Source organism: Pithys albifrons, chromosome 13, assembly GCF_047495875.1.
Source record: "Pithys albifrons albifrons isolate INPA30051 chromosome 13, PitAlb_v1, whole genome shotgun sequence".
Lineage (NCBI taxonomy): Eukaryota > Metazoa > Chordata > Aves > Passeriformes > Thamnophilidae > Pithys > Pithys albifrons.
In genome coordinates, this window is record NC_092470.1 from 8,566,121 (window position 1) to 8,577,566 (window position 11,446).

Sequence of the window (11,446 nt, forward strand, 5' to 3'; positions counted from 1 at the left end):
TTGTAACTTGTTTTGTGTTCTTGTATGTTTAAGAAAGTTGTAAATCCATGTTTTAAATCCATATTCAAAAATATTTCCAGAAGCAGCTGTATATTTCTGATGTGAAAAATATTTGCTGTCACCCAAGGAGTAATGTTAAAGAATATACATGAAGGGACAGGAGAGAGCTCTGCCAAGTGTGTTTTTAAAACACTCTTCAGGTCTCTCCAGTAAAATAATTTTTGATTAGCCATGGTTATCTAGAAGGATTATTTCATCTGTTATGGAGAAGTATGAGCAAGACCTGAGATTGATTCTTCTTAAACTCCTGTAGTAAGGCCCTGGTTGTTCTGAGGCAGTGCTGTTAGGAGCACTCTGGTGGAATACAAGACAGGAAATGCAGTAAAAATTCTAGATTATGGCTCAGGTTTTTGGAGGCTCAACACCCCTTTTCCCTCTGCTTTTCCTGCAGCCCCAGAGGAGGTTTGTGCAGGCGGTGTGTCTGTACCAGCCAAGCCCCTCCGTGCTGCTCAGTGGTGGCGGCGGCTCCCCCGGCTCTCCCGGCCAGCAGCCCGACTTCCAGGGGCCCTTCAGGATCGCTGCCGACACGGAGCACTCAGCCAACAGTGAAGGAAGCCATGAGACTGGCGACTCTGGAAGGTTTTCTCATGAATCCAACGATGAGATACACCTCTCCTCGGTGACAAGTGCCACCCCTCCCACCACCAGTCCTTTTGTAGGCAGTGACCTGGGTACGAAGGCGATGAGCCCGGCCATGACTGACTGCACAGAGTCTCCTCTGCTGTTTGCTGCTGCCCAGAGTCCTACCTCAGCTCTTGAGATACACCCTGCAGTGCAGGACTGACACCCTGGAGCCACTCCAGACATTCTGACTGTGTGTCTGTTCAAAGGACAATGAACAGGGAGCCAAAGTTTGATTGTGGAAAGCCTGACTAACCCAGCAGGTGATCCATATTTCTGTTGAATGTTTTTTTTCTTTTGCTTTCTTTGGGTTTGTTCTTTAAAACTCACTCATTTTGAATGTTCAGTGGTCAAAAAATGTGAAAGGAGTGAAGATTTCTGACTAAAGTTTAAAATATGTCACTGGAGCAAAGGGAAGGCTGTTGGCCCTTTTGCTGACTATCTACCTCAGTTTGCCGAGAGGTGAACTCTGAATGACGACTGCTTTACCTCATTTGTGTTCTAATTGGTCTCAGCTATGGAACTGATACTTCCTAGTAGTGTGGTTTTATTTTGAGTTTTTTGGGTTTGGTTTGTTGTTTTTCCCCCCTCCAGTGTTGTGCAGAATGTGTGTGTGTGTATGTACGTGATCAGGGAGTTGTATAGGTTGGTGAACAAGATTGTTTAGCTGAAGCTCTGTCTTTGGAAAGAAGGAAACCTCAGAGTATAAAAAGCTATGATTTAATGTGGTTAACACAGAGCATGTTAAAAACTGGGAAAACTGGAGCTTCCATATATAGAGCCACATGAAATCTTTTGTACCTCTTGTTTTCTCATAACGCCAGTAAGCCTGGGACAGTGCCTTTCCCCCAGAAACCTGTGCCAGCAGCTGCTGACAGGATGTGTGCCATATCTTTAGGGCGCTGGGACATGGTGGATTCCCCATAGTGTGACAAATGTTGCCCCTTCATTCACAGTTAAGGCTAAAAAGCATGGCAAAATAAAGAAGTACTCAGTGTTTTCAAACAGTGTGGCTCTGAGAATCATGGAATAGATAATAATGCTGAGTATTCCAGTATCTCAGTACTTCTTAGCAATGGTGCCTTGCATTCTATATTATGAAATTACTGATTTGCCTTATGCCTTTTTAGTATTCATGAAGTTGCTTTGGAGTACAGAAAGATGCCTTAAATCCTTCTTAGATGTTTTAAGTAAACTGTATCTGATTTTTTACTTCATTTTTTATCCAGCTTTGAATGCTGATAAGCACTGCTAGCATTGTAGTATGTCTCAGAGCTGTTGCTGCTCCTTGCCTTCACCTAGTGTGCTATTAGCCAGGAATTTTAGCTCAGGGAGTGACTCTACCCGTATGCCAATCTAAAACTCTGATTAGGTTGCCATGAGAAATAAAAAAGCCAGAGCTTTAGTTGAAGAGTCTGTTGAAAGGGGTGAGTACTGCTACTGCCTCGAACCCATGCAATTCCTGTTTTATACTACCTCCTTTAAAAATATTCTAGTGTTTTTTGACTTTTGTTGTTGTTGTTTTTTCCTGTACTCAGGGAACAGTTTATTACTTTTAAGCTGCCTCACAGAAATGTGGAGCAAACTGACAGGGTATTGTTTTGTTTTTAAATAGGAGAGAGCGAGAGACAGGGAGGAGGCTGGAATCATCCAATGTTAGAGACTTGCCTGTATCTATATCCAGTCGTCTTCTCCTCCTCTTTCCCTGTTTTACTTTAAAAAAAAAGAAAAAAAAAGAAAGAAAGGAAAGGAAAAAAACTAGGCATATGTTTTTACTTAAAGAAAATGTTTCAAATGTCACGTGCTGAGAAATCAACCGTAGGAATTCCTGGCTCGATTTAAGTCTGTCAGAACTCCCACTGACTTTACTGGGGCTGAGATGTCACCCTCCAGGTAGGCCAGGCTGACTTGTATTGTTCCTCATGTATCAGCAGGTGGCCAGAGGTTGTTGGGAAGCCCTACCCTTCTGGCTGGTTTGTGCTGAGGAGTTGGGCTCTGGTTACTGGAGCTCTTTACCTCAGAGCTGATCACCAGTTCTGAGCCACACAGGACACATTCACCTCTCCATAACAGCGTTGATTCAAATGCTTTAAAATAATCTTGTACCAAAGACTTTTCTGTAGAAGAGAAGGAAGCCACATATTGTCCAAAAATTATTGAACTAGTTAAAAAGCTATAGGTTTGAAGAGATGAACACATTTTATTGTATAAGTAGTTACTAACAAAACCCAGTAGGGCTTCTTGATTGTAGTAGGCAATTGCATAGGTGAGTTGTATGCTTCTACAATTTTAACTACCTTGTTGTTACAAGAGCCTTTAAAGAAAGTTATAATACCAGCAGATATCTCCAAAGAATTCCAAGTGTAATTTTTTTCTCCAGCACGTAGTTGATCAACAATACAGTATTAAGAAAACTATTTTTGAACAGTTTTTTATCTACTTGCTGAAGAAAAAGAAAACCTTTTCACCAAAGATTTATTTTTGGTCTTGTCAGGCAGAATGTTTAGTATACAGCAGAGTACTGTTTCTAGTTAGGTAAAGTGTGAATTAATCAAAACTAGAGTAAGAATGTGTAACTGTAGCATGAAGTTTCACACTTCATCTTTCAGAGTAGCCTCTTTCGTTAGTCTCATTCAGAAAGCGTTGATATGCAGATGGTAACTGCTTCTCCAAAGACTTGTTTGCTGTAAGTACTGGTAATCAGATGTAATTTTATGACCTTCATTACAGGTGATTACTATAAATCCACTCTGTACTTTAACCTGTGGGTAATTGGAGCGAAAAAGACTTCATATAAAATCTGTCAATCATCTGTAGATGCTCTAAGTGAAATAGCCAAAGAGCTGAAAATACTCAATGCATTAGAGAGCAGAACTCTATTCCTCACAATGTTTTATCAAGGTACTTCTTATCAGCAAATAAAGAAAACCAAAGATATTTAAGGTTACCTCAGCATATAGGCAAGCTTAGTTAGACATTAATTATTCTGTCTTTTTCTTTATGTTAACCAAATATAATACACTTCTCCAGAACCCAGTCTACATTCATGTAGACTTTGGCATAATCATGATTACCACAGAATAGAAAATATCCTCTCCTCAAAATTCATGGCCTAGCACTAATATATCACAAAATTTTTTGAGAGAAAATTTGTCTTTTAATTGAAAACTCCAACAAGGCAGGCAAAGGAAATGCCAGAAAAATTGTGCAGAATTTGAGACCTTTTCTATCGATCTCAACAGCAGAATCAGTTCTTCGTGATTGGAACAGTGCAAAATGGGCTCAGAGTTTAAATGCTTCATATCCTTGAAGCTAATGCATGTAATTATGAATGATGTTACAGATAATAATTTTCTTAAAATTGTATACCTATGGTTGTCTAAGGAAATGAGTTTTTATATGTAAACTTTGTTCATCCAATTTGCCTAGAAAGAGCTGGCAGAACACAGCAGGCAGACTGGTTTCAGGTTTTCCAGGTTTTTTTTTCTTGGTTATGTCTGTAGAAACTGGGTCCTGGAGAAATAATATAATTTCTTAATTATGAATTTTACTAAATATGTTCTGGAAGATGAACATAAACATGGAATTTAGTGTTACACTATGTGAATTGATTTTGTTTAAGAGTACTAAGAACTAAGGAGCCATGGCTGGTGTAATGAGTGTATATGCAACCTTTTTGTTTAAAAAATCCCCAAAAATGTTATGGTTGATGTGACTTGCAGAGCATCTAAACTTAGAGAGGAAACCTTGAAACTGCCTTACTGTGCTAATTGTGTTTCTGAGTGAGAACTCTGCCCTCAGCTGCAACGGCAGTGCCTGTTCTGCAGGATCTGCATCCAAACCTAAATGCTCAATCTGCCCACAGTTACACTTGTGTACTTGCCTCATATTTAACAAGTTAAAAGTATTCTCATGTTTCAGGAATTACCTTGGAGAATTGGGAATGTGTATGCTGTGTACAACAGGGCATATCAGTTGATTCATTTTTTATAAGCCTGCTTTTGTAAGAGAAACTTAAAAAATCTACATATCACTTTCAGTAATTTCCTATATTGGCTCTGCACTGCTGTGCAACCGATGAGATTTTTAACAGAAAAGAGTATCAAGAGATTGCTTTGCCTGGTTTTAATTATTCTTATAGTTCATTCTCTCTCTGGGTTTAATCCCATGCTTTAGACTATGAGCTTCATTTTGTTTGCCTTATTCAAATCAGGGTCCTCATCCTGTTTCTTTTTAAGCCAGTGGGACAAGTAATTTGTATGTCAGTTTACATAGTCTGGACAGACAAAATAAGCTTTTTTGTTTGGTAGTTTTTTAAATCTTAACAGTATGAGTATTTTAGAAGGATAGAATTCTTAAATGCTTAAAACTCCCACTGGCAAATTGGTTTTTGGAGGATAACAAGTCACCTGTGTAAGAGGCCCTGTAACTCTGGTGGTTCCAGTCTTTGCCTGTAGTAAACACTGCGTATTTCAAGTCAGTTTACCTCTTTTTCCTTGCTAATTAAGTCAACTTGACTGACTTATCATTTGCTGCATCCTGAGTGTACACAAATAAAGTTACCATGGACTGCTGGGTCTCAGTAAAACGTTACTCTGAGCAAACTTGTAAGGCCTAAGACCAGGAGCTCTTGCTGATTTTATTCTTTACAGAATGAGGTTCATGCAGGCAAAGTCCATCTCCTAACCTGGGGCACATTGGTATGTTTTGTAGTCCACTCCATGTTCAGCCAAACATCCCATTTACACCAACCAAAGAGAGTTGCACAGGTGTAATGCTGGTGGTGTTTCTCAGAAATAATTTTACTGACAGTATTTTCATAAAATTGACAGCAGAATTACACTTAGTAATTGCTGAAGTTGTTCTTAGTTTGAACAGTTATTACACACCTACTCATTGCTGCAACTGTAGCCCTGCTAAGAGCAGGCAATTTCTAAAGCAGAGGGATTTGACTGCAGGAAATACTGAGCACCTTTCTATAATAACATTATGTAACTGTTTTAGAACATGTGTTTCAAAAAATACTGTTCTTCAACACAAGTCCAAACTGAAATCACTTTCTGTTAACAGGGGCCCATGTGAAAAGAACACAAATTCAATTTGGCTCAAATGCAAGTAAGTTTAATTCTTTGGAATTCCTCTGTATTTAGGCTGAGATTGGTCCCAGCTGACCCAAAAGGGATGTAAACACATTCTTAAGGCTTTGCTGTGTTGGGCCCTCTGGTTCCATTGCAAGTTGGGCTCTTTCAAAAACAAGTTTTCAGCTTTTCATGGTTGCATATACCCACATTGCATCTGCCTGGTGTGTTTTCAGTGAAGACTGACTGTATTAGAAAAACTGACTTATACAAATGTTGCTTTTTGATTGTTTGGCTTTTGGTTGGTTGTTTTTGTTTTTTTGGTGTTTTTTTTTTTAATTGTGAATGAATTGCCAGTGTAGGAGCCAGGTATGTATCTCATATTGTGGTGTTCTGGATCCTTTCACTCCGTGTGCCATTTTCTTCTAAGGGCAGCAATGGCTGACTGGCTAATGGAGGATGGAGCTGAATTGTATTAATTTTATATTTGTCTCAGGGGATCAGCTCTGTGAATTCCATTGCATGAGGGAAGCTAATGTTTGCTCTGATTTGAATGTAACTTTTTTGTCTTTTAAAAACTATTTTGTTTAATAATGTGGATTTGTTTTTCTTTTTCTAGCATTCTAGTAAATGTTACCTAGTGTGTTGGTTCATTTTTCCCCTCCAGGGTTGTTTATATACTACCCCAAGGTCATGCCAAAAAGTAATAGAAGTTTAAATGCCAAATGTTTATGAAACTGCTGTCTAAATACTGATTGATTGCACAGTTGAAATAAAAGTTTTCCTTAGTAAAAGTGCTACTTGATAAATACTTTCTTCTCAGTGTCTCTGAGGAGTGGCTGAAAGCAATGAAGTTGTAACTACAATGCCTCATTTCAGGCTGAACACATGGGGAGATGGGACTGCATTCTAGATGAAAGTCAAGTTAAGTTAGTGAGGAAATTACATTCTGTAGGGATTAAATGGTTTCTCTTGGTAGCAGGTTGATCACTGACTGCAACATGAAAGCAACTGAAAACTTGGCCAGTCAGTTTAGAGAGTTGGGTACGGAGCTGGATTTAGGGTAGTGGTGCCCATGCAAACATTGCACTGCTGGAAATGAAACCACAGAAATTACTGCTGTTACTTACAGGGTCTCTAGGGAGACTAAAACCAAAACACCAAGGGAATCTGAAGTCTTGCAATACTTAGGTAGGTTTGACTTTGGTTTTTCATCTATATTGTTCCCTAAAAGATTTGAACTCTTCTTCACTGGCACTGAATATACTTAAAGGACAAGGGAAGATATCTCAGAGATATTTCAAAGCTTTGAAATCACAGTATTGGGAACTGAAGATTTGAAATAAATGTTCACTAACTTTCTTCCATATCCACAAAATTACTGTTTCTGAATTAAATATTTTAAAAATCTACTTCTTATTTTGACCCTCCGTAAGAGGCAGGCACATGCCCTGTCACTTACAGGTGCCCCTGAGAGGGCTCACTGTGTGCACCCTCACGAGTCAGAGCCTTTCTGCTTTGGCAGCATCTTGTGCTGATCAGCTGGGATGTCTGAACTCCACAGTAGAACTATGATGTCTGTTTTCCCTTGTGAATTCTCAGAAGGCAAAGGAAAGCCAAAAAGCCTCATCATGCTTCTTTATGAATCACAGCTGTTCTTACCTGCAAAGTCTGCCTATAGACCAGTTCTGCCCAGCTTAATATGACATTTATCCCTGGGAGTTTTAGAGCACCAGCTGTGGTGATTATTTATAAAACAAACTCGAATCCAAAATTCTTTATTCCTTGTGTTCAAATATAGGAACACTGAAATACAGTTATTGAGAGGTAATTGAGAAAATTAGACCAGTGCTGAAAATATGATCAGGTATTTTAAGAGAGTATTTGTAAAAAATTAATAAATCCTAAATAGAGTAAATAAATTGTATTTTTAAAAGATAACAAATAATTTCAAATTTTATGTTTGGGGATGCATAAGTGTTGTTTTCAGTAGGATTAAACGATGCCATCTCTTATTTCTAATACATGTTGGCACAGTGCAGCTCAGTCTGTCTCCCCTTCTTCCTTCATTTGCAGGTGTGGGTTGAGGGACAGTAGAGCATCTCCTCTGTCAGTAAGAGAGAAGCTGTAGGTGCTAATGCTGCTGCTGTCCATGTTCCAGGGTCCTACTTTTTCTGTAACTATTGTATTAAAACTTGGCTTCACCTTTCTCTCCCCACACAGTGATGATGCTATTTGAACCCCTCTCTCTCCACACACCTGCATGCCAGAGCCCCAGGTAAATATCTTCAGGTTTGACAGAGATACTATATTGTTTCTACCTGAAAGTGGAGTGTAAGCTTTATTTAAATCCCATAATTCAAATGTTATTTACACAGGAGTGCACCATTAAGACACAGAGAAAATACAAATAATTCAGAATCTAGCTGTGCCTCAGTGAAAGAGATACTGTGCATGGATACCTCTAGTCCGCAGGCTCTCCCTTGGCTGGCAGTGAAGGCCTGGGGGGTGGACACACTTGGCTGCCAGCTGCTCTCTGCAAGGCTCCTGCCCATCCTGGTGAATCCCCATTTGGTCTGCAAGAACCAGCTGAGATGGTTTTCTGGCAGTACTGCCAAGAGGTCCAAGTTCCTCAGGGTGTCAGTGAAGAGATGGCTCAAGTGTCACTGGAAGTGGACCAAATTCCAGGTGGGTCCAGAGGTTGCTGGATACTGTAATCACCCCCAGTTTTGAAGGGTGAAGTGAGTTTCTATAGGTGACAGAAGACCATGTTTCCTATTACACTCCTTCATGGGATGTTTTAAATCAGTGCCCAATACAATGGATTCTACTTTAGCTGGATATAGACTGGGGACTCCCCAGAGTTCATGTTAATAGAATGTTTTTGAACTTCCTTTTATCTGCATGGCAATACACAGGAAAAAATGATTTTCATGAGTAAAGCAGCAGATTTCCGACTAGGCTGCCAAGCGATTGCACATGAAAGCAGGAGAAGTGTTGCATACACTTGAGCTCACTACAGCCTTTTAACAATTTGCATTTTGGTGTGCTGGTCTAGGAGATTAACCCCTCTGGTTTGCTGAAAGCTATCACCAGGGGATATGCTGCCTCCTCAGTTTTTGCACTTTACAGACATATTAGCCTAAAACAATCTCACAGAACTACTTGCTTGTAGCCTTCCCTGTATTAGGTTATGCAATTGAAGTTGGAAGTAAGATAATTTACAGCACAGACTGTAAAATAATGAAAAAAATCCATAAAAATTGTTCATCTTAGCAACCATCATGCTTTGGAATAGATCCTGAATATTTAAAAGTCAGTAACAGCTTGGTAAGTCTCTACCAAATAAAACAATCTGTCTTTGCTTTACACAAAACCCACAGTCAAGGCAGAATGAATCCCCTGAGATCGAGATTTCCAGCTTCAAAGGCTAAGTTAACTCCAGGCTTCCATTCTAAGTATTTCAATTAAAATTCTTCTGCCAAATCAAAAGCAAGACAACCTCTAGTTCATAATAGGAAGAATTCAGATACTGGCTTTCACAGAAAAATAGCAGTATTAAAGAGGAAAGCACTCTCAGTTTTAATATATTGCATCTCAAGCTTTGTGATCTACACAGCGTAGGATAAAATCAGTGAAGAAGGTCAGCATGTTAGAAGGCATTGTAGCACAGCCTGTAATCACTGTCAGTACCCAGGAGTTCACCTGTGAGTTGTAAAAGCTCAGAGATCACCTCCACAGTGAGGCTTTTGAGCACTGGCCAGAGATGTGACCAGCATCGAGCAGTGCCATATCCCATGGTTTAGAATTCTCAAAACAAGTTATGAGGTTGCCATTTATAGTTGGGTTGACTGGAAACACCCTTTTAGTAGGAGCACTCTGCAACCTGGTTTAGCCTTCAACAGGGTTTAAAGAGTTTGTGATGGTATTTCTTTTCTGTAGCTCAGCTGGGCCAAAACTTAGGAGCCCAGCCCTGCAGTTGCAGATAACTAAATTATAGGATCTCTGTAGGAAACACGTATCTTAAAACCTCTGCCTCTAAATTTCATATTTGGAACCACACCCACTAGACATAATATGTGTCAAGCAATTTAACCCAGTTTGGTGTTTGTGGACAGAGAGTGCATATATTTTAAATAATTAGTTCCACATTCTTTTCTTGAAATCCTGGATTCCATGTGAATTTTAGCCTGGGGATTGAGGAAGCTGCTCTCAATTGTAATGGGTGAATGCAGCATCTATGTAACTAGGTCATGGTGTACTTAGGCATATTTAGTTATCTATTCTTGTGTTCTTCCCTACTTTGGCTGCACAATAAACAAAAGAGGTTAACTCAGTTGGATTTATGTCCTCTTAAAGGATGTCAGAATGCTGAGATTTCATAGTGGACTTTTTTTTACAGGATTTTTAAACAATGTTTGTGATATATTTTCTTTCATTTTGTGTTTTGTAAGTGACAAAGTGCAGGAATTAAATGCTTGCCTCTCTTTTCATTAGACTACGATAAACAAGAAAATACAAAGGATTCAAGACGGTGGTCCAGAAAGTGCAAGAAATTGCATTTCTTTCCTTTCCCCACAGAGTGTCCCCATTTCACTATTCATTGATCAACAGGCAACCACCTCTGAGCAGGTAGTAGTCCATTTGCAGAGCCAACAAAGGTTTGTTAAACATTCATTTGTCATTTTCTAAAATTTATTATATCGGTGTTAACATGGCTATTATAGAGGTCTTATGTTCCTTGGTGACTTGAAGATCAAATGATGTTTTTTAATGCATATATATAGACACACACACTGGGTTTCTTCTTTCAAAAGTCAAAATTTTTGTGCTTTGGTATATATAAATACAATAATGAAACTTTAAGTTCCTAGATAGTCAATATCATCATCACATTTTAATTATTTAGATATTAATTAATTTTTATATATTGGATATAACATAGCTTAAAACTTTTGGAAAATTGTAGGCTTTAACTTTATTAGTCATGTTGTTGGCAAGAGTATCTGAGTGCATGAAAGTTGCTTTTTTTCTGAAATACTTGAGCATATACATATTTTAACTGTAAGCTGAAAAACTGCACTCAAAAAAAGAAATCAATGAGTCTCGCTAAGTTTCAGAACTACGAGCTTGCTTTGAACTTTGAAATGTTGTTCCAGTACAGATACAGCACTAGAGTGCCCTTTGTACAAATTTCTGAGGCATTTTTTCATCAGTCCACTAATAACTTGTCTCGCAAAGTTTTGAAAAATGTGTTTCATCAGCCACTGATTTGCACTGTGAGTAGACAAAGGCATGATCGTTCTCAGACTTGCATCACATGGAAGAAAATTAGTGCAGTGGCCTACAGAAAAAAATCTTACATTCTTTCATGAGCTAATTCATAAACCAATCTATCTAATCACTTTTCCCCTGCTAACAGTTTTGTATTCATTCAGATTAAAGTTGAAATATGAATAAACAATTAATTAGATTTTGTTTTTTACTTTGTATTATGTGGCTGAATGGCTAATGTAGAGGTTTAGCCAGTTTTAATTTTGTTGATTAAAAGCAGAACCAAAACAGACGTGGGCTGGTGAGACCTGGTTTCCATCACCACACCAGATGTAGTGCTCCCCAGCAGGCGAGCAGCCTGCACTGAAATAGCTCCAGTGACTTGGGCTCAGACAGTTTCACTCACAGCCCCT

General features: G+C 38.9%; 1 protein-coding gene across 1 annotated transcript in view; it reads left to right on the top strand.

Annotated features, from left to right (window-relative positions):
- PRTG (protogenin) overlaps positions 1-844 on the top strand; it is a 77,427-nt gene extending 76,583 nt beyond the window's left edge. The window contains exon 20 of the mRNA XM_071568838.1: positions 452-844. Coding sequence (XP_071424939.1) covers positions 452-844 — 393 coding nt within the window. The remainder of the gene's footprint in view (positions 1-451) is intronic.
- The last annotated feature ends 10,602 nt before the right edge of the window (positions 845-11,446 follow it).